At 38.1% G+C, this 22,291-nt stretch overlaps 1 protein-coding gene and 1 long non-coding RNA gene across 2 annotated transcripts; one reads left to right on the top strand and one right to left on the bottom strand.

The window, feature by feature from the left end:
- Positions 1-468: 468 nt before the first annotated feature.
- CD69 (CD69 molecule) lies at positions 469-9,684 on the bottom strand. The gene is made up of 5 exons (XM_060658427.3): positions 9,521-9,684; positions 5,236-5,358; positions 3,751-3,950; positions 3,306-3,409; positions 469-2,285 (listed from the first exon to the last, which is right to left on the bottom strand). The coding sequence occupies exons 1-5, from the start codon at positions 9,582-9,584 to the stop codon at positions 2,177-2,179; spliced, it is 600 nt and encodes a 199-aa protein (XP_060514410.1). The 5' UTR covers positions 9,585-9,684; the 3' UTR covers positions 469-2,176.
- Positions 8,825-21,480, top strand: LOC132694743 (uncharacterized). Its single transcript, XR_013556868.2, has 3 exons — positions 8,825-9,138; positions 12,333-12,419; positions 19,393-21,480. It is a non-coding gene; the product is annotated as an uncharacterized LOC132694743 (long non-coding RNA).
- Positions 21,481-22,291: the final 811 nt, after the last annotated feature.

The raw sequence follows: 22,291 nt of genomic DNA on the forward strand, positions 1-22,291 counted from the left end.
TTATTAACGATAGGATATTAGAGTTTGAAAGCCATTTGTTTTATTTTGCAGCTGTGGGAACTGAAGGACACTGAAATTAAGAAACCTCTATTTTTTTTTTTTTATCACTATAGGCAGTGTCTGGAACCCACATTTCTTTCCAATATGGCATTCTAGTGATAACAGTTTAGAGATATCAGAATGGCATTCAGAGAAGCCTTCAGAGAAGAATATGATGAAATACATTGCAGCTTTCGGAGAAGCATATTGTGAAACGCATTCATCAAACAATTTTGAAGGTAACAGAATTTTTCCTGACTCGAGTATCTCGTAGAGATTAACATAGCGCCTTGTTTCTACTTTATGGATTATTTTGTGTAAATGACTAAAATACAGAGCATCAGTTATGAGGGCCAATTATACTTTTATTGGAGAGAAGATGAGCTTTATTTATTTAAAAAAATTTTTTTAATGTTTATTTTTGAGAGAGAGAGAGAGAGAGAGACAGAGCATGAGCAGAGGAGGGGCAGAGAGAGAGAGGGAGACACAGAATCAGAAGCAGGCTCCAGGCTCTGAGCTGTCAGCACGGGGCCTGAGAGAAGATGAGCTTTATAAATAGGCCCTTGCAAAATAACTCTAGATGTCTCCTAATTTCTCTATGTCTCTTTAGTATGAGGGTGATGAATAACAACAGAAAGGAAGAAAATAACAGAGTCAGAAATTTAAATGACCTACATTCCTCTCAAGTCAATTTGAATGTTCACTGCACATCTGCTCTACAGAAAAATAAATAGAGCCCTTTTGGAAGCACATATGAAAACAATTCAAAAAGTACAAACTAGGGGTGCCTGGGTGGCTTAGTCGGTTGAGCATCTGACTCCGGTTCAGGTCATGATCTCGCGCTCTGTGAGTTCGAGCCCACGTCGGGCTCTGTGCTGACAACTCAGAGCCTGGAGCCTGCTTCGGATTCTGTGTCTCCCTCTCTCTCTACCCCTTCCCGGCTCATGCTCTGTCTCTCTCTGTCTTAAAAATAGATGTTAAAACAAATTCCAAAAACCAAAAGTACAAACTGTGCTATAAAGCTAAGTTTCTACTGTAGATAAGTTTAAAAAATGTTCTAATGTTCTGTTTTCTGATACTGTGACATATATTAGTGTATTTTGAAGGAATGAACACTTCTTAAAAACCGTTTTGTGGATTCTACTTTTATTTTAACTTACACAAAATCAGCTTATAATGGCAGTGAATACAAAAGACAAAGAAACACTATTGCACTCAGAAAATACTTCATATGAAGCATTGCACGTGGGAGAATTGATTAGGAAAGGTACAAATTTATAGTCAGATAAGACTTGACTATTCCAGGTTTGAAGAATACAGACTTTTTCCCGGTAGAAATTTACCACATCACATATTGCACATTTTCCAACACTTTCATCTGCTTCACAAATATCCGTTATAGTCTTTGCTTTTGTCTGTGTCTCTGTAAAATGCTACATGTAAGATTTTTAAGACAATGAAGTATGTACCATTGGAAAAGATGAGTTACGTAGAACTAAAAAAACAAAAACAAAAACAAAAACCAACAAACCATATAAATACATGATTATCCCACTCTTTTGGCAGGAAAATGACAAAGTAACTTGGCAAACTTCTCTATAAAGAGAAAAATATTATGAAGCTTAGTTTCATAAGCATTTGTCCACTTAGAAATGTTCTCTGATTTTTTTCTCAAAAAATGCATTTAGACTAAATGTCTGCACTACTGGTTAAAATTTCTTATGTTGACATTTGGTTTTTAATACCATCAGTTAACATCTTCAAATAGTGCAAATATGAGGAGCACACTCAGTTTAGGTAGTCATTCAACAATAAATAATAACTCTAAGCCTAGTTATTTTACTATTTCTGAATTTTAAAATATAAAGTGCATCCATAAGGCTTAAAGTCATTCTCATTTTTGCGCGTAATGAATGGTCAGGCAACCTGTGCCTTTTTCAGCTCATGGCTGGATAACCTGGAATTTCTTTTCCTTTTTTCCATAGTCTCATTTGGAAGAAGGTTTCCAAAATAATACAAAGGTTTTTTTTTCCCACAAAGTTTTTATGGAAAATTTCTGACCATAAAGCAGCATCCATCAACACAAATTTCCTCGAGTTCCAAGTCACCATAGTCTAGAAGCAAATATGTTTCCTCATTATTTGAAGGGCTTACTACATATCCAGTATAAATTCTTTTCACATTCTGTGCTGATGACCCCTCTGCTATTCAGAAATGCACAGTTCTCAGATCCTGTAAGGTTGAACCTGGCAAACAATAAAGAAAGTCAGCATTATTTTCAGTTCATTATTTCCATTCAGTTACAGGAGAATGAACCTTGTGAGGGTAGTCTGTGATTTTTTTTTTTTTTTCGCTTGGTAGGACCTCATGAAACATGTCAGCTGGTCAAGTTGACCATAAACTAACTTGTAAAGACAGTAGACCGAGACTGGAAGAAATACTATGTGGAGGGTGGATAAAGAGCAGAGAGTAACAGTTCCATTCCTTCGGTTGGCATACCACCAGAAGAGTGATTCTTGGTTGTTTCTGAGTTAGGTTTATGGCCCCTAAAGCCCATCTGCATGTATAGTCCCATAGGACACATATTAAGAATTCTTTTTCTAGAGATTTTTAAATTTATTCTTCATATCAGTAATTATCATGAAACTATTTAGATACCTAGAGATTTATTCAATTCTGAGTTTTCAGATGAAAAGATTAACACTAAACATATAAAATGTCCTTTAAACTTTAAAATGTACATTAATTACAGGTAATAAAATTAGGCAATATCTTTCATTCTGAGGCAAGTTTTCTCTTAGGTTCACAGAAGCTTCTAATTCGTGATTAGAAATATTGTTCTTTATCTCTGTGGTGATGAGAATTGGGAGAGGGCAAAAGGGAATTATTTTCTAAAAAAAAAGAAAAAAGAAAAACTCCAGCTTATCAGGAAAATATATATACGAGATTGGAAATGTTGGATTTTTTTCTTTTTGCAGCATTGCAATTATTTCTGGAAAATTTCTGAGTCTGTCACTCACACTGAAATTTGCTGAGATAAACATGCTAGAAGCATTTATTGTATGATTTCCAAATAGATAAAAAGAGAAAAATGGCAATATTAAAACCGTTCTTTGAAGAATTTGAAAGAGTATAAGCGTACAAAACAGACTGGTAAAGCTCTGCTCATAAAGGGCACAACCTTTGTATACAACAGTGATTTGAAAGGAAAATGGCTTCCCTGAGCTGCCATTCTGGGGAGGATGAAGAGACATCTAAAAACTTACCTGTTATTGAATACTTTGCCATCTGACCATTTCCATGTCCGGCCATCTTCATTTTTCAGCCCAATCCAATGTTCGGCTCTACCCACAAATCGTTTTAAAAAGATCTTGAAGAAAGCACAAAGAAGGCATATGTTAAACAACCCCTCTGGTAAGTATGTAACAAATTACATTTCTCAAAAGCTGCAATTCAAGGCATGATGGCTAAGCTGCTCACTTATTAGCTCTATTTGGGACCAGCTCGTTTGAACTTTTGGCCATTGAAGCTAAATAATCAAATCAAATTTACAAGGTTAAACGGAACCCTGATTATGACCTCAGACTGATCTCATGCTTTTCTGTAACTAAATTTCCCTACAAGGGAGATAGGTGCAATGTCTTCAAAGAAATCACAGATTATCTCTATCAAAAAATAGCAAATATTTAGGAAATTGTTTTTGAATCTTACCATGTCCTCTTCAGAATCAACGAAGGCAAGAGTAGCCCAATGTTCAGAGCAAAAGTTTTGTGCTGACTTCCAGTCCTTTGTTACAGTGGAAATAAAGTAGCATTTCCTCCGGTATGCAATCCAATCATCTGAGCATGAAGAAACAGGGCTATTTGATGGCGGTGGGTGTGAATATTGTTCTGGACAGTTGTATTGGCCAACTGTGAACAGGAAAATGGTTTGTTTTAGTAATAAAAGAAACTAGCTGACAATGACAAGGATGAGAGGCAAGAAGTGAATTCTGAGAAGAGCGAGAAGGCAGGTTCTCACTTTATCTAATTTCCTGTTGTGCCTAACTACCACTGTCAGGATGCAAGAAATAAGAAGGTGTCCTTTGGGCCATAATCTCCGAAAGGGGTAGGAAAATAGAAAAATCCTGCCAGTAGTCTTTGGACTAAAAAGGGTAAAGGGCATTATAAATTCCAATGCAGCCAACGAAACACTAAATTGGGAGAAGGAGAGAATAATTTGTAGGGAAATAATTCAGAATACAGAAAGAACTATGGCTGGGGACATTTCATAAAATTGTAAGATTTCATGTTTGTTAAAGGCAAATGTCTTGGTATTGCTATGTTTTGAATACCGTATCCCAATTAATTCTTTGGGAGCTTCTAGATATATATATTTTTTAATTATGCGTAAGCACCATTCTGTTGCCCTTGAGATAAAAAACAAAAGACTGGTCAATTCCTGATTAATCTATGGCTTAGATATTATTTTTTTCTATCAAAAATGAATGTGAAGCCCACATTTTCCCCCTAGCTAAATGTCTGTTTAGTTAGAATCTAAATCAGTCCCTTTCACTTCAGATTTAAAAATCTGCTCGTGTAATTTTCTCCCACAATAATTTTTAACTTCTTTTTTTTCCTTCCCTTCCCCCATCCCACAATAATTTTTAAATCATAGACACCTTTAATACTTCTAAAGACGTTCTAGGCAACTGAGAAAGCGTTGCATTGATTATCTAAAGAATATGGAATTATATTTGGGATGTTCAAAGAAATCAGCCATGTATAAAAAATGGGGGTGATTCTAAAAAAGAGAGAGAGAGAGAGAGAGAGAGACCATTTCTAGATTCCAAAGTATGAGAGTCCCCCCCCCCCCCCCCACCGCTTTTTTTTCCTTCATGTGAGACCATATCCTCCTCTGTGAGGTTTCTGGGGCTAGAGTTGGGCATGTTACACATTTCACTTTCTGTACAATGGCAGCTAACAATCCCTGACCCTCCCCTTGCCTAAAGGCTTTACTGTTAAGATTAAACCAAAGGCTTTTAGATTAAGTTCCATGCAAAAGCAAACAAATAAAACAAAAATGATGCTTTTAAAAAAAAATGGGGGTGATTCTAAATTAATCAGAATTTCAGATTAATTAGTGCCAGTAATCCCTGTTGATTTCAGCTGGACAGGAATGCTAACAGCAGAATGAATTCATGAAGTACAGACCCACCTGATAAAGCGATGAGAGCAATGATTAAACAAGTGATAAAGACCACATTCAATACAGCACATGGGATAGGAACTTGAAGGGACCCTTCATGCTGTGTTGCAAACTGAGGGCTGGCGGTGGTACCTGCAGGGAGAAAGTTCATGATGAATTCAGGTCAACTGTGGAAGTAAGAAAGGGAGATTTGATATTCTCCTGAGGCATTAGCTTTTCAATACCTCCTTATCTTCTTAGATGAAATTTATAAGTTAATTTCCCCCCAATTTTGAGTGACTTTGGACAGTTTATTTTTGGCTAGAAATGAAACGATCCAGGGATAATAATGAGATCATAAAATATCTGCCTAATATGTGCACTTAGTACCTACAAAAATTCTAAGTTTATGATGATTTTATTGTTTGAATCACAAAAACATTTATTAAATATCTGATTACCCTAGGAGACACATAAAAAGGACATCCTAAGCATAATCCCTTAACCTCTCTGTAGTTCCTGTTTAAGAAAGTTGACTTAAATGTAATAAATATGGATGATGAATAAAAAATATTGAATTGATATATAAATATCTACAACTACCATGACTGAAAATTAAAAAAAAAAAAAAAAAAGACTGGTGGTACTTTTTGGTGAAGTCAGTACATATGTAAAGCAATGGAAATTTTCATATATTACTGATGGGGGAGTAAAATGTAAAGATAATTTGGAAAGCTGTTTTTCATACGATGAAATATATACCTATCCTCTGATTGAGAATTTGACTTGTACAAAACAAGAATGCTCATAGCAGCTTTATTCTTAACAGCCAAATCTTAGAAAGAATCCACATATCCATCAGTAGGAATATGGATAAACAAGATATGGCATATCTGAATTCTACTCAGCAGAAAAAAAACACAAAAACAAAAAAAAAACCCACAAAAACAAACAAACAAAAAACCTCATCAATGCAACAAAATGCATTGGTCTCAAAAAATGTCGAGTGAAAAAAATGCAGCTACAACTATATACTATAGATTTCCATTTATATGACATTCAAGGCTATAAACTATAGATTTCCATTTATATGACACGCAAGGATAGCTGAACGAAGTCAGACCAAGAAAGACAAACACCATATGATTTCACTTATAGGTGGAGTCTAAAAAACAAAGCAAGTGAAGGAACAAACAGAAAGCAGAATCGGACCCATAAATACAGAGAACCAAATGAAGATTGCCAGAGGGGAGGAGAATGGGGGTATGCGCAAAATGGGTGAAGGAGAGTGGGAGATACAGGCTTCCAGCGATGGAATGGATAATTCACGGGAATGAAAGGCACAGCATAGGAAATATAATCCGTGGTAGTGTAAGAGCATGGTGTGACAGAGGGTCCTACATTATGGTGAGCATAGCATAACATAAAGGGGTGTAGAATTACTATGTTGTACACCTGAAAATAATGTAACATTATGTGTTACCTATACTCAAAAAAAAAAGTTGAATTAAACTATGGCAACAGAAATCAGAAAAGTAATTGCTTTTATGTGTGTAGGAAAAGTAATTTGGCTGGAAAGAAACACAGGGGAACTTTCTAGGGTGAAATTTCAAATCTTGATTGGAGTTGTTATGGAACTCATTAAATGGCATACTTTTGATTTGTGCGTCTGTGGCATGTCAATTATGCCTCAATTAAAATGATATATGAGTGAAGAGCAAAATATTTGAATTTTTCAAGAGAAGATAGTAGAGGAAACATAACAATATTATACAGCAAATGTTAGGTAGAAGTTGATTTTTTTCATGTACCTTCTGTATAATGCTGAAACGAAGCAAAAATTTGATTTGATTTCACCAATAAGAAATAATTTTGTGGAATATGAACATGATGTGAATGATGATTCTTAGTTTAAAAAAAAAAACTACAAGAATATCTGCTTTAGAATATAAATAAGTAATCAAGAACGGAGAGAAGAAGATTTTGTGACCAGTGATTGAATTTGATTTTTGCTAGGATGACCCCTCAGGGTTTCTAAAATTTGGTCTCACAAGAGATACATAGTTCCCTATTAGGTTCTCAAAAACTGAAACGTAAAATGGCCACTTGAATGATACTAGAAAGTACCATACAAAATAGCATCGAATGCAAACATATCATGTTTTTCTATATGCTATGATTTCCATAATTAAAAGCATACTAAAAGAGGACATATCTTGAGATTCTTGTATTTCTTTTCCTAAAAACATTTCTCCGAAGTGAAACTGAGCACAGAGGTGTGTTTTCTTTCATTGTTCACTGGTTATCATTTTTGCTTCTGGGGATTGTTCTTTCCCAGCATAGGTCTGCATTGGGGTTTTGCAAGAGAAGCTTTTACTTCACTCCTCTCTAGCTCTATTTCTCTCAGCTTCTCAAAGCAAATCTTCCTTTTTTTTTTTTTTTTTTTTTTTTTTTTTTACCAGCATACAACTATCACCGGAAGCTGCCCTTGGTAGATAGGGTAGCAAGTTCAGAACTGTCTGTCTAGTTTCACTTCTCCCCATGTGAGAGTCAATCATGCTGTTTAGACTCAATGCAGCAAGAGTTGTGGTTCCTCGGCAAACACTAACTCATCTATGTAGCTCCCGGACTCAGAGCCAGCCTAGCTCAGTCTATTGGCTTATCCACAGGCAAAAGGTGGAGGTGATTCTCAGACTGTATGTTTCTCCATTAGTGAGGGCTATTGTTACTCACTGTTTGATTTATCACCTAGGCAACAAAACACTCCCCTTACAGGATACTTCCGCTCTGATTATGGGCCCTGTTCATTAATGAAGAAATTGAAGCTAAATCCACGATTAAATACCAAGTCATCCAAAGGTGATGCCCAATGATGGCTTACAGTAATAAAGCAACTACAAGGGCAGCATAAACTAAACACTCAATAGAAAATTGGAGAACTCGGGAAAAGTTGCGGATTCCTGAATTAGGTCCTTCGTTGTGCAACTATGATCTCTACTTACTGGGTGATTTTATTATTATGTACGTTATTTCTTTTCAGCAGCTCAACTGGGCCATAACATTATGGTTACCTAGCTACCAGGAATCTTTGCGGCTTGCACTTCTTATGCACACTTGATTGTGTGTACTTAGTACAAGATGGGTTTATCAGAAGCGATTGGTGTCTTCCTAACATAAACCAGTCTAGCAGACACAGGCTCAGAAAACAATCCCACTCTCCAGACCGTTCAGCTCTGCTGTTCATGTTATAATGCACCCCTTGATTACCAGGTAACTTTGCCTAAAAGTAAGTTTGGGGGGCACCTCATTAATTGGAGAGGAAGAAGGCTAAATTAAAAAAAAAAAAAAACAAACAAGCCTCACAGAAACACATTATAAGAAAAAAAAAATGGGAGTGTTCTGGTAACAGGAAAGAGAATAAAAGTCTGTGGACAGAATAGGCAAAGAGAAGAGGGGAAAAAGTAAATAGCTAAGATAATCACATTTTGATGTATTTAGATGAAAAACAGAAGAAAGGAAGAACCATGTGTGACTCATGTCGAATCTGAAGCCAGTGATTAGAGGGTGAAGCAGAATGATGAAATAGAGGAAGAGTTCTATGAAGGGTGCAGAAGCAGAAGATTGCCCTTTCAAGAACTTTTCGTGACCTTCTCCTAAGAAACTACCACCGGGCCCGGTAAATGTTCAGATATGCGTCCGTCTATCCTCTCAAAGGTTGGAAACCTTCATTGCCAGCAACTGGAGGATGCTGTCACGAGAATACAACGAAGCAAACAGAAAGCCTACAAAGACACAGGTGAAGACAACGAAGAATGTAATTGTTCATGTGGAAGGCCCAGAAAAGTTTTGTAAAGAGAGGCTGTGCTTCCTGAAGTGCCTACAGATGGATATGGAAAAAGGATGCGGAATGCACTGGGCCAGTGAGCTTTCCAGGTAAATCTGAAGAACTGATATGGAACATTGAAACATTGAACATTGAAACAAAGGAACAGGTCTTTAAAGGCCTTCTGAAATCCAACGCTGTGGTCTCCTCTCATGTTTCAGGTAGATAGAGAAATAATTACTTGTTCCCATATTCTCCTTTTCCTGGACTGAAGCAAAATGTAACCAAGTTTTTCTAAAGACAAAGGCTCATTTTTTAAAGTACTGTAATATATAAGCTAGCTAGCTAGATGATAGATGATAGATAGATAGATAGATAGATGATAGATAGATGATAGATAGATAGACAGACAGATAGATGTATGTGTGTGTGAGGGACAGAGAGGGAAAAGGAGTTTTGTTACAAGGATATAACAAATAAGGTCTGACTTACTTTGTTGTCCTCTCTCTGGATGCAAGGAGCTGTTCTCTGTTATGGAACAATCTTCAGAATTCATCTTTGCTCTAGTCAAGATTCCCCGGCTAATCCCAGGCCAAGCCAACTACAGCAAAAGTCTTTGCTAGACCTCTTGTCCCGTCTCTGAGTCTGTGAGGTACCTCAGCGTTTATATTGTTATATTGTCTCCACCCCCTTCCTCTTGCCACCTATACCCGCTCGACTACATCAGTTCTCTTTAATTTATGCTCCAGCGGCCCAGACAATTCACACCGTGTTGTGGTGGTGAGCTGCGGGTTTTCCCTGCTGTCTGAAATGTGCTTTCTCACAACCGTAGGTGTAGCATGAAGCGACAAGCGGGATTTTTCCAGCATCTGAGACATCCTTCTTTAAGTTTGTAAAAAACACAGATAGTTTAGGAGACGGTGTATTTAAGTAAGGAGCGAACGGTTAAGGCTTCTTATCTTTGAGGTGGAAATAATTTGGAGAGTAATATTTCCCCTAGATTCTGATTCATTTAGTTAATGAACGACTAATATTTATTGAGCATGCACTCTGACCCTGACACTGTTTGGGGCTAGAGGGGTCATTGTTAAGTAAGAATTTTAAGATCTCTGTCCTCATGAATCTCTCTCCACTCTGGAAGAATTTTACTTAGGAAGCTATAAATCGGCTATCAGAAGGGTATCATTGACGTCTTCCCCAGGGACCAGTTCTTCTACGTTACCATTTAGTACACGCTTGCTTTTAATTCAAGAAATAGAAACCTTGTGGTCTGGAACTTCCGATAGTCTAAAATTGTTTGTCTTAAATTACCTGTTTCATTTACCTCCTGTTAATTTTTTGCCACATTTTACTGTCATCTAGATTGCCCTTATTCCCCCTAGTATCTTATTCTTCTCTAATTTTCTCCTCTTTTACGTGATTATTTTTCATGTATTTCTGAGGTGTCAGACATCTGGAGTATGATTGTCATAAATTTTATGTATTTTATTTTTGAGAAGGAGAGAGAAAGCACGAGTGAGGGAGGGGCAGAGAGAGATAGAGGGAAAGAGAGAGAATCTTAAGCAGGCTCTGTGCTGTCATCATGGACCCCGTGTTCCCCGAGATTATGACCTGAGCTGAAATCAAGAGTCAGAGGCTTAACTGATTGAGCCACCCAGGCTCCCCAAGGAGTATTATTTATAAAAAATATATTGCCATGGCATCTAATACCATCTAAGCTATTAAGATCGACACAAAATGAAGCCAGAATGTCTGTGCGTGGTGACTTAAAGAGGGGATCAAAATATCACTCTGGTTACCAATCTTGCTGCCACAATTTTTGTCATTAGTACCTCTTCTTTAAAGACAATCTGGTTTCAAAAGAAAGACTTCGTGAAAGTATTATGCTTAGATGGGTTGGCAATTCTCATCGACTGTGGCTAAGTTAGGCCATTGTATTTATTTGTTAACCTAAGACGTTAAGAGTTACACGTTGGTCTTAAGGGTTCTCTTTGCTTCCACTCTCAGTCCGTTTCCTGGTATGTTTTCCACATGACAGCAAGAAGCGTTGTTTAAAGTTAAGTCCTATCACTTTGTTGAGATGTTCATCTCCTCCCCACTCCTACCCGCAAAGCCTTCTTATCAAAATCACCATAAAAATCCAAAGACCTTCTTATAGTTGAGAAGGTCTCTGATCTAGCCCTTGGCTACCTCTCCTGCCATTTTCCCTATTAGTCACTGCCCTCTCCAACTGTAACCTCTGCTATACCACAAAAATGTCAAGCATACTCCCACTTCAGAATTTGTGCATTTTCTCTGAAAGGTTCTTCTTTCATCTGCTTGCATGTCTCTCTCTTCCTTTAACTCATTTCATTTATTATTCAACTATGATCTGCCCAGAAAGGTCTTCGATGTGCTTTCTATATGTAAAATAGAACCTCACGCTCTATGCCACCGTATACCTTTATCTTTCTTTATATCACATGGTGACAGCTGACATTATATCATTGTTTATCATCTACTTTCCTTTCTAGACTAAGTAAGCTGCTTGGGGGCAATAACTTTTTCTGGCTTACCCCCTCTGTGGCTCTAACACCTGACATAACAACTGGAACCTAGTATGTGCTTACTACACAGAGTTGTTGAGTGCATGAATAAATAAATATGAACTAATGAAAGAATATGTATAAAAGCCATAAAAGTTCCACGGGCGCCTGAGTGGCTCAGTCGATTGAGCGTCCGACACCAGCTCAGGTCACGATCCCACGGTTTGTGAGTTCCAGCCCCATATCGGGCTCGCTTGAGCTCTCTTTCTCTCTAAAGTAGAATAAACATTAAAGAACTGTAAAAGTTCCAGAATACAGAGTGCCACTCAGGGAGGTGTGGGGGATTGTAGACCGCCACTGGGTAGCAAGGACACCCTTGAATATTACAGATGGGGGATGGAGGAGGCAAGTTGGGTATTTAAGGGAAACATCTGCTGCGTTCACTAATTTCTTTGTGTTAAAACAACTTAGGTCCTCTGTTTATTCTCCTAAAGTTGGGAGACCTGGGTTAATGTCCACACCTTGGCACTGACTATACACACTGTATCATGAAGAATGTATGGGGTCGAGACAGTGTAGGGAAAGCAAGAGGGACTTAATTCCTCTGAAACTCCTGGTCTGGGCCAAGGGTTGAAAGTTTCCATACTCTTAGAGACAAATACCTACTTCTGGGAAAGCAAACAAATGAGAGATAACAGCTGTTAGGGAGTAATGGTAGTCTGGGCAAAATTAGAAATAACAACTTAAAACCTGCTTGCACAAGGATTTCTGTTTTTCAGGAGCCCTGAAAGGAGGTGGACCATGGAGAAAGTCAGCCTGTGATTATCTCATGTCCATTGAAAAGTAAAGACCACAAGATAATGACGGTAGGACTGAAGGATGCTTCCCCACTCCCAGCGCCTCACTCTTTGGAAGAGTACCTCTCTCTATAAGCCTTGCACGCTGCCCCTTCGGGGAGCAGCATTCCTCTTTCTTGTTGGCTCCCTTGTATGCAAGCTATCTCTGATAAACTCCAGCTGTTTTCTTTCTCTTAAGTTCAGTGTTCATATCTATGACATTCTTACTCAAGAACCTGGTCTTGGGGCTCGGGTGACGGGATAATATAACAGTTATAAATCTACAACAGTATTTGAACCCTTCCAAGTCTGTGGGGTATGATGGGGGGGAGAAAGCAAATATTCTTACACACACTAATAATCCTTGCCATGTGTGTTTCCCACCTACAAAGCGATTTCTAGCAGTTCATTGGGCAACCACAGAAATCCTGGTCCAGTTTTACCACTTACTAACATGGCTTTCCCCTCTGATGACTCCCACGTAAGTGTGAAAATCAGTTTTCTTAGTGGAACACCGTTTTTGAAATTTGAATATTCCAGAAAAGTTAGGTTGGTTAGCATTATTTAAAAAAAGTACAGATTTTACAGTCAAATAATCACCTCCCGCGATTTTCTCTCCTACTCCCTATAGGTCAGCTATGGTGACCTTCTTTGTGTTCCTTGAGAAAAGCTAAACTTATTTTGGTTTTATGGAGTGTGTTCTTGCCCTTGTTCTCTCAGATTTTCCATGGTTAACACTTTCTTCTTGTTTATGTTACCTCACATGTCACCTTCTCAGCAAGACCTTCCCCAACCCCTTGTAGAATTTACCTTCCATTGGCCACAATATTACCTCACTCTCTTCTTTTATAAAATCTTTTCTCAGGGGTGCCTGGGTGGCTCAGTCAGTTAGTATAAGACTTCAGTTCAGGTCATGATCTCACGGTTCATGAGTTTGAGAGCCCCACATCAGGCTCTGTGTTGACAGCTCAGAGTCTGGAGCCTGCTTGGGATTCTGTGTCTCTCTCTGTCTCTCTGTCCCTCCCCCACTCAAGCTCTGGCTCTCTCAAAAATAACTAAAAACATTTAAAAAGAAGAAGAATGGTATAAAATATATTCTCATCTGAAATTTTGTAGTTCATTATATATATATATAACGAATACACATATAAATGAATAAATAAATAATGTAAATGTATATATATCTAGTTTTGAAAATTCACTGTTATCATTTATTTCCCTTTCTAGAAAATAGCATCTTTAAGAGCAGGGGCATGGCTGACTTATTCAACAATGAATCTCTAGTATAAAACAGCACCTAGAATATAGAAAGAGTTCAAAATACTTACTGGGCAGACACACAACAGATTGTGTGCGAATACCGGCTCAAGCATTTGCTAACTGCATGGCTTTGGGAAAGTGCACAACTCCACTGAGCTTTGGCTTTGTTATCTGTAGATTTAAAGTACTAACATCCAACTTACACGGTTTGGTGAGGAAAGAAAATTATAAACTAAAAACATCAGTGTTCTAGTATGGGGTTTGGGACATATTAGGCATTGAATGATGTATGAAGGAATCACTTTGATAGAAGTCCTAAAAGGGGAGAGTTTTTCATTTGTGGTAAGAGACAAAGCTGAGAAGTCGCAGCATTCTTGCTGATGGGATGCAACGTGGCTCTTGTCTGCCTAGGATACAGACAGGAAGCTGCCTTCTCTTACTTCCACCTCAGACAGCGCTCATAATATGGAGATGCTTGCCTGTGTGCTCGAGGTTTCTTGCTTCTTCAGCTGTAGTCAAGTGAATGGATGCTATATGTATACATTTAGATACGCTTACATTTATAAACACATGCATATATGTATGTGACATCTACTATTGATGTTATTTTTATGTAACGCATCTATAAGTAGGCCATTGGACAGAGAAAAGAAATGATAACCAGAGATCTTATTTTCAGAAAATAAATATCTGGGGGCACCTGGGTGGCTCAATTGGTTACAAATAAATAAATAACTAAACTTAAAAAGGAGGAAAAAGATTATCTGTAAACCTTATAACTATGATCAAGACCTGTGTTATTTCTTTTTTGGAGTCATTTGCCTCTGTCTTTATGGGAGCAGCCCAAGTATTCTGTTGAGTTCAGCACTTAGTATATAGGTGACAGCAGACGGCCTCTGCAAACATGAAAACCAGTCAGATTACTGAGAACGGATGTCATCAGTGGGCCTTCTAGGTATTTACTGGACCTCCTGCTAGGCAAGTCCTTTATAATAACCTGAACTTCACTACAAAATTAATATTGTCCCATTAATCCTCCTCTGCTTCCACAGTCCTTGTTTTTTTGAGTGTAAGAAATCTCCCTTAGGTTTGAGGAAGCAGTCAACCTAAATGTATGCAAAAGAGTGAAAGAACAGTGAATAGGGTTTGCCCTGAAGGTCTGGTTGACACTTGTCCTGATGTAATTATTAAAAGTGTGCCATCTCAGGGTGCCTGGGTGGCACAGCTGGTTGAGTGTTCACTCTTTTTTTTTTTTAATTTTTTTAATGTTTATTTATTTCTGAGACAGAGAGAGACAGAGCATGAACGGGGGAGGGTCGGAGAGAGAGGGAGACACAGAATCCGAAACAGGCTCCAGGCTCTGAGCTGTCAGCACAGAGCCCGACTCGGGGCTCGAACTCAAGGACCGTGAGATCATGACCTGAGCCGAAGTCGGACGCTTAACTGACCAAGCTACCCAGGCGCCCCGAGTGTTCACTCTTGATTGCAGCTCAGGTCATGACCTCATGGTTCATGGGATCGAGTCCCGCACCAGGTTCTGTGCTGCCAGCGCGAAGCCTTCTTGGGATTCTCTCTCTCCCCCTGTCTCTGCCCCTACTCTGCTCTCTCTCTCTCTCTCTCTCTCTGTGTCTCAAAATAAATAAATAAACATTTAAAAAGGCATGCCATTTCACTTGCAAGAGGGTCTTGCTAGACACAATAGATTACATGCTCATATTGCTAATCAGTATTTGGTAAATCCAAGAAAGGCATCTCTGTATGTGGCATTGCAGGAAAGAAGACAAAGCAAAGTGTAGAGGGTCAGGATGAAGTGTGGGAGAGATTCTGGGGTCAGGTTTTTCAGTTACCCCTTACTCATCTAAATATGGAAGCCAGCTTCCTGTGTGGTCAGCCCTGAGGGATTCAACTCTCTAAAGCAAAGCATCGCATAGGAAACTAAAGCAACCAAACTAGCACAACTAAACGTTGTTCAACCTCCTCGTAAAATACACATAATGGTGTATACTCGCTCAGAGACGCTGTATATCTTATTTCATACATACACGCCGAAGGCAGAGATGGTCATTAATATTTCATAGACTGGGGCTTAGAGAAAGGAGTGCCTGGGCAAAGTTGGAAGAAGCCACTCAGGACACCAGGAGTCAGAGCAGCAGAGCCTCTGTCGTGTTTGACCTTATATGAAGAATCCGGGGCAAGGTCCCCAACAGGAAATGAAGTAATGTGAGCTAGATGCAAAGTGATGCAGAGAAGACAGGATATACAGTCCTTATCAGACAGCAGCTCAGCAGGATGCTTTTGGTAGCACATGGTCACAGAGACCGCAAACTTCCGACCTAAGACAATTTCCGGAGACAGAGTGTTCATCCTTTTTCTTCCTCGTCTTCTTCTTCTTCTTCTTCTTCTTTTTTTTTTTTTTTTTTGTCTGAAACATTTTTTTTTTCTTTCAATGGGTGAATTAGGTTTCTGAATGGCTTTTAATCTGCTCAGGAATCAAAAACTTCAGTTTTTACTGTTTGGTCTCAAATTCGTATAAATTATGCAAATTGGTCACATTTATTTTTAAGTCACAGATGTGTGTGTGCCTTCTGATTGCTTATTCTACAGAGTCAACGCAGGTAACCATGAGTAAGTGGGGGAATTTCCCGTTCTAAACACTTTCCAACCTTCTGCTCTTCTCTTTGAATTTACTCTTTGAACTTTCTACCTTTCTTCTCTGGTGGAATAACTCCTAAACACCAGAAATGAGTTGGTCTGGAAAGTATGAGCTGTTGTGTTTCTTCTCCCTGACTTGAGACAGTGAAGGTAAAATACGGAGTTCACGTATACATAAACCTGGACTATGAAAAATCTGACACTTTTTGAAAGGAAAAGATGTAGAAGAACAATAACAAAGATGAGATCTAGTGCTTCACCATCCCTCGGTACTTTACAGAAATTAATCCCAGGCTTCTTGACATGTAGCAAACATTTGGGGGGAATATTCTCAAAGACGATGGTGTGGAAATACCAAATGTAACGTATAGAAATTTTAGGCAGCCCAGGGCCCGGGTCACTGAGTGATTTAAAATGTATCCATTTGCCTTTGAATCTTGATAGATGCGTAAGGAATTTGAACAGAACTGCTTATCCTTCCTCCTATGGCTCTATTTGCACGTACTTATGTACTGAGAGAAGAGCCTCCAGGTAGAAGACGCTCAGGGATTATTACATTCTTCTGCCCAATCAATTTGAAGTTTAAATGCATTAAAATATTTTTGAGGCATGTGGATGACTCAGTCCATCAAGCGTCCAACTCTTGATTTCTGCTCCAGGCAAGATCCCAGGGTTGTGGGATCGAGCCCTGTGTTGGGCTCTAGGCTGAACGTGGATCCTGCTTAAGATTCTCTCTCTCTTTCTCTCCTACTCTCTCTTCTTCTGCTCCTCTCCTCCACTTGTGCTCTCTCTCTCTCTCTATATATATATATATATAAAGTAATTTTTTTTTGAAGTTGAAATATTTGTGATGAATTGGATTGGTCTTCACTGAGGCAAGATCTTAGGAAAGGAAAATGGAGCCCCTAAAAGGGAATTTTGCCAAGAGTAGGAGAAGTCAAGGCAGACGCGAAAAATCATAATAGTGTATTACGAATAATTTAAGACCAGCATAGTTGACAATTTAAGTAAAACGGACACATCCCAGACAAACACCTCTTCCAAACTTGGAACAAGAAGATATTTCTACCTTGGCATACTTCTGTAACTATTAAATAAATTCAATCCATAACTAAATACATCCTTTTGGGAAATAAATAAATCATGAAAACAAAACCAACAAAAACTCCATGCCCAGATAATTCTGTGTTCCAATTTACCAAACACATATGAAAGAAAGAAGTTAGAAATTCTTCCAAAGAAGATAAAAAGATCAAATCAGGAAAACACTAATCAAAACCTGGCCAGTCAATCTTACTCATGAAGAGAGATGAATAATTTTAAAAAATAAGCTTAGAAAACTGAACTCATGATACGTAAAAAATAATATACCAAAAGAATATTGGTTTCATCCCAGGAAAACAATGCTAGTTTTTCATTCAAAAATCAATCAACTGAATTTACCACATTAACAAATCAAAAGGAAAAAAACTAACTCAAAAAGTCTAAAATCAAGTATTTGAAAAATTGAACCACGGGACGCCTGGGTGGCTCCAGTCAGTTAAGCGTCCGACTTTGGCTCAGGTCATGATCTTGCAGTTTGCGAGTTCAAGCCCCACATCAGGGTCTGTGCTGACAGCTTAGAGCCTGGAGCCTGCTTCAGATTCTGTGTGTCTCTCTCTCTCTCTGCCCCTTCCCCTGTTTACATTCTGTCTCTCTCTTAAAAATAAATAAACATTAAAAATATATTTAAAAACGGAAATTTTAACCATAAATTTGTGATTGATGCCTATAATATACTAAGAATTATATGAGCCTCCTTAATGTATAGATTAGAGAGGAACGATATTTACAAATATCATACTAAAGGATAAATAATTGAGAAGCTTTCCTGTGAAATCAGAAATGAGACATGATATAGTAATGCAGTAATAATAAATAAATATATACAATAAACGTAAAAATTGAAGAGTCAAACATTTTTAATTAGTTTTCTAAAATGTTGAGATAACTTTAAATTCAAATGCAGTTGTAAGCTTTAACCAATTCATACCAATAGCAACATTTTGAAAAACTATAATATAATATCACAACCAAGATGTTGACACCAAATGTAGTTAAGATATAGAACAAATCCATTACCTTATGATTTTTTTGTTTTGTTTTGTTTTTGGTTGTCCTTTTAGAGGCAAATGCATTTCCTTCCTGCCTCTCCCTTATTTCTATCTGCCCTTGCCCTTGTCCATAGCCCTGGCAACCATTAACCTATTCTTTATCTCTATGTTTTTGTCATTCCAAGAATGTGATAGGAATGAAATCATATGGTACGTAACATTTGGGGGTTGGCCTTTTTTTTTTTTTTTTTTTTTTTTTTTTTACTCCGCATAATTCTCTGTGAATTGATCCAAGTAGTTGCAAGCATCAATAGTTTCTTCTTTATTGCTAAATAGTATTTCATGGTATAGATGTACCACAGACGAACCCTTCACTCTTTGAAAGACATTTGGTGTGTTTTCAGTTTGGGGGCTGTTATGAATAAAATTGTTGCTATGAACATTTGTGTATACAGCCTTGTATGAAGTTAAGGTTTCATCACTGTGGAATAAATGTCCAGAAATGCAGTTAATGGATGGTTTGGTAGTTGCGTGTTGGCTTATTGAGAAATTCTCCAACTCTTTTACTGTGGCTGCACCATTTTATGTTCCCATTAGCGCTGCGTTTTACATTTCCATTAGCCATACTGATAGGTATGCGATGACATCTTATTGTGACTTTAATTTGTATTTTCCTAATGGCTAAGGATGTTGAACATCTTTTCAAGTGTTTAGTTGTCACCTGTATGTCTTCTGCAATGAAATGTCTGTGTCTTTTGCCCAAACTCATTAGATTGTTCAAAACGTGTTTACAAATAGAGTAAAACCTTGGATTGCGAGTAGCTTGCTCTGCGAGTGTTCTGCAAGATGAGCAAACATTTCTAATAAATTTTAACTCGATAAACAAGCTGTATCTTGCAATGTGAGTAGCACGGGATGCCGAATGTCACGTGCTCACAACCGAGCCACTGATTCTTCTCTCTCTCTCTCTCTCTCTCTCTCTCTCTCTCTCACTTCAGGACAGTGGGTGATCCTCTCCCAGGCTTGGATGCTCAGTCAGGCTATGGTGTTTGCCAGAAATCAGTGATATTTCAGAACGTTGGAAGGTGACCCCAACCGGAACTCGTGTATTTTTTGTCACTTCAAAGCACCTATGGACAGTCCTTTGCTTTTCCATACAAGAATAAGCTTAGGAATGTTTTGTTTCATTCGAGGTCAGGCTGCCTGCAGATATAGACCCTTTCCTCTGCTGCCTTATTGCCAGGTACATTAAATACAGTATATGACAAGAGTTTATTAATACCGTACTGGGGTCAACATCCGTACAAGTTCATACAATGGCCCCCGTGCAGAAAAAGGTTGAAAAGAAAGGCAGTAAGAAAAAGGATATGATTACGGTGGAGGTTAAAAAGGATATCAGCAAGAAGTATGAATGAGGTAAGCAAGTGGCCGAAATTGCAAGATTTCATAAGGAGTCTACGTCTGCATCTCATCTGCACATGAGGAGGAGAAAAAGGCAGAAGACACCTTCACTTCAACTGACATTAGGGAGATGTGTCAAATGTGGGAAACAGTGCAAAATTTTGTAGACAAGCACCATCTGAATAAAGAGTAGCAGTGCAAGTGATGAATCGGTTTAATGACAATGCAACGTCACAGTTCCGCGAAATCCTCAAAAGGAGGCAAAAGCAAGTGTCGTTGAATAGGTTCTTGTTAAAGTTGCATGACAGGAAAAAAATTCCCTTGAGCCAATAGATAGCAGTGATTCTACGAGTGATAATGAAAATTGTCCCACACGATAGCCCTCCTCCCTTGTCACGAAGGCTCACACCAGCCACAAAGGTTTTCAAAGGTAAGTGCAGTTAACTTGTTTATTTTTCTTTATATTTTGTATTTCTTTTATTATTTTGTATTCTATTCCAGTATCACAGTCATTTTTACATAAATATTTTGGGGTTGTGGAATGAATCATCTGAGTTTCTACCATTTCTTATGGGGAAATCTGCTTTGATATACAAGCACTTCGGATTACAAGCACGTTTCTGGAGCCAATTATGCTCACAAGCCAGTTTTAACACCCTTACTTCCACTCTGCAGTTTGCCTTTTCATATTCTTCATGGAGTCTTTTACAGAGCAATAGTTTTAATTGCCATTTTTATTGAATGTGTGTTATTTTTCTGATTTCAGTTTCATTAATTTTTAAATTTTTTAAAATTTTTATTTTTAGAAAGAGAGAGAAGAGTGCAAGCGGGGGAGAGGGGAAGAATAAGACAGAGTAGAAGGAGAGAGAGAGAGAGAGAGAGAGAGAGAGAGAGAGAGAGAGAGAGAATCCGAAGCAGGCTCCATGCTCAATGTGGAGTCCTATGTGGAGCTTGATTCTACAACCCTGGGACCACGACCTAAGCTGAAATAAAGAGTCAAATGGTCAACTGCATGAGCCACCCTGGCACCCCTCAATGTCATTAAATTTTAATCTTACATTTATTATGTCCTTCCTTCTGTTTGTTGTGGGTTTATGTTGCTCTTCGTTTTCTATTTCTTGAGATAGGAGTTTGGGTCATTGATTTCACTCTCTCTGTTTTATAATAAAAGCATTTAGTGCTATAAATCCCCCTCTTACCACTGCCTTAGCTGCATCCTACAGAGATGGATAGATTGTATTTATTCAGTCCAATATCTTTTCCCATTTTCTTTTTCTATTTGATCCAGGGATGATTTAGAAATATGTTGTTTCATCTGTAAGTACCTGGAGGTTTTCTTATCTTCCCATTATCAGCTTCTAGTTTGATTCCATTGAGGTCAGAGCAAATTTTGTACTGTTTCCATACTTTTCAATTTATTGAAGTTTGTTTACTTGCCCAGGATATAGTGTACTTTGATATATGTTTATCAGGCTTTTGAAAAGGAAGTATATCCTAGTCTTGTTAGGTTGAGTATTATATAAGTGTCTATTAGGTCTTGTTGGTTGATGGTGGTGTTGAGTGTTTCTATATTATCATTCACTATATGTTTAGTTATTCTACCAATTATTGAAAAAGAAGCATTAATATCTTCTACTATGATTGTAGATATGCTTTCGTCTCCTTTCATGTCTGTAAATTTTGCTTCACGTATTTCACAGCTCTGTTTTTGTAACATTTATATTTAAGATTGTTATGTCTTCTTGGTAAATTAACTTTTATCATTAACTTATTTCTGGCAATAATTTTTTCAACTCATAAGGCTATTTTACCTGTTATTAAATAGCTGCCCTTGCTTTCTTTTTATTAACACTGTTCTTTTTCTCTCAACCTAGGTGTAACATTATAACTAAAAATAATTAACTTTTCTCGGCATATTTGTGTCACAGTTTTTAAATTTTTTTTTTTTTTTTTTTTTTTACGTTTATTTACTTTTGAGACAGAGAGAGACAGAGCATGAACGGGGGAGGGGCAGAGAGAGAGGGAGACACAGAACTGGAAGCAGGCTCCAGGCTCTGAGCCATCAGCCCAGAGCCCGACGCGGGGCTCGAACTCACGGTCTGTGAGATCGTGACCTGAGCTGAAATCAGACGCTCAACCGACTGAGCCACCCAGGCGCCCCTGTGTCACAGTTTTAAAAAAAAATTTTTTTTTAACATTTATTCATTTTTGAGAGTGAGAGAGACAGAGCATGAGCGGGAGAGGGGCAGAGACAGGGAGACACAGAATCTGAAAGAGGTTCCAGGCTCTGAACTGTCAGCACAGGGCCCGACGCGGGGCTTGAACTCACAGAGTGAGCCACAGAGTGCGAGATCATGACCTGAGCTGAAGATCAAGACCTGAGCTGGGTGACTGAACCACCCAGGTGCCCCATTTGTGTCATAGTTTTTAATCCACTCTGTCAATCTCTATTTTCTAAGTGTTTAGACCATATACATTTAGTGTAGCTGCTGATAT

Source organism: Panthera onca, chromosome B4, assembly GCF_046562875.1.
Source record: "Panthera onca isolate mPanOnc1 chromosome B4, mPanOnc1 haplotype 2, whole genome shotgun sequence".
In the NCBI taxonomy this organism is placed as follows: Eukaryota; Metazoa; Chordata; class Mammalia; order Carnivora; family Felidae; genus Panthera; species Panthera onca.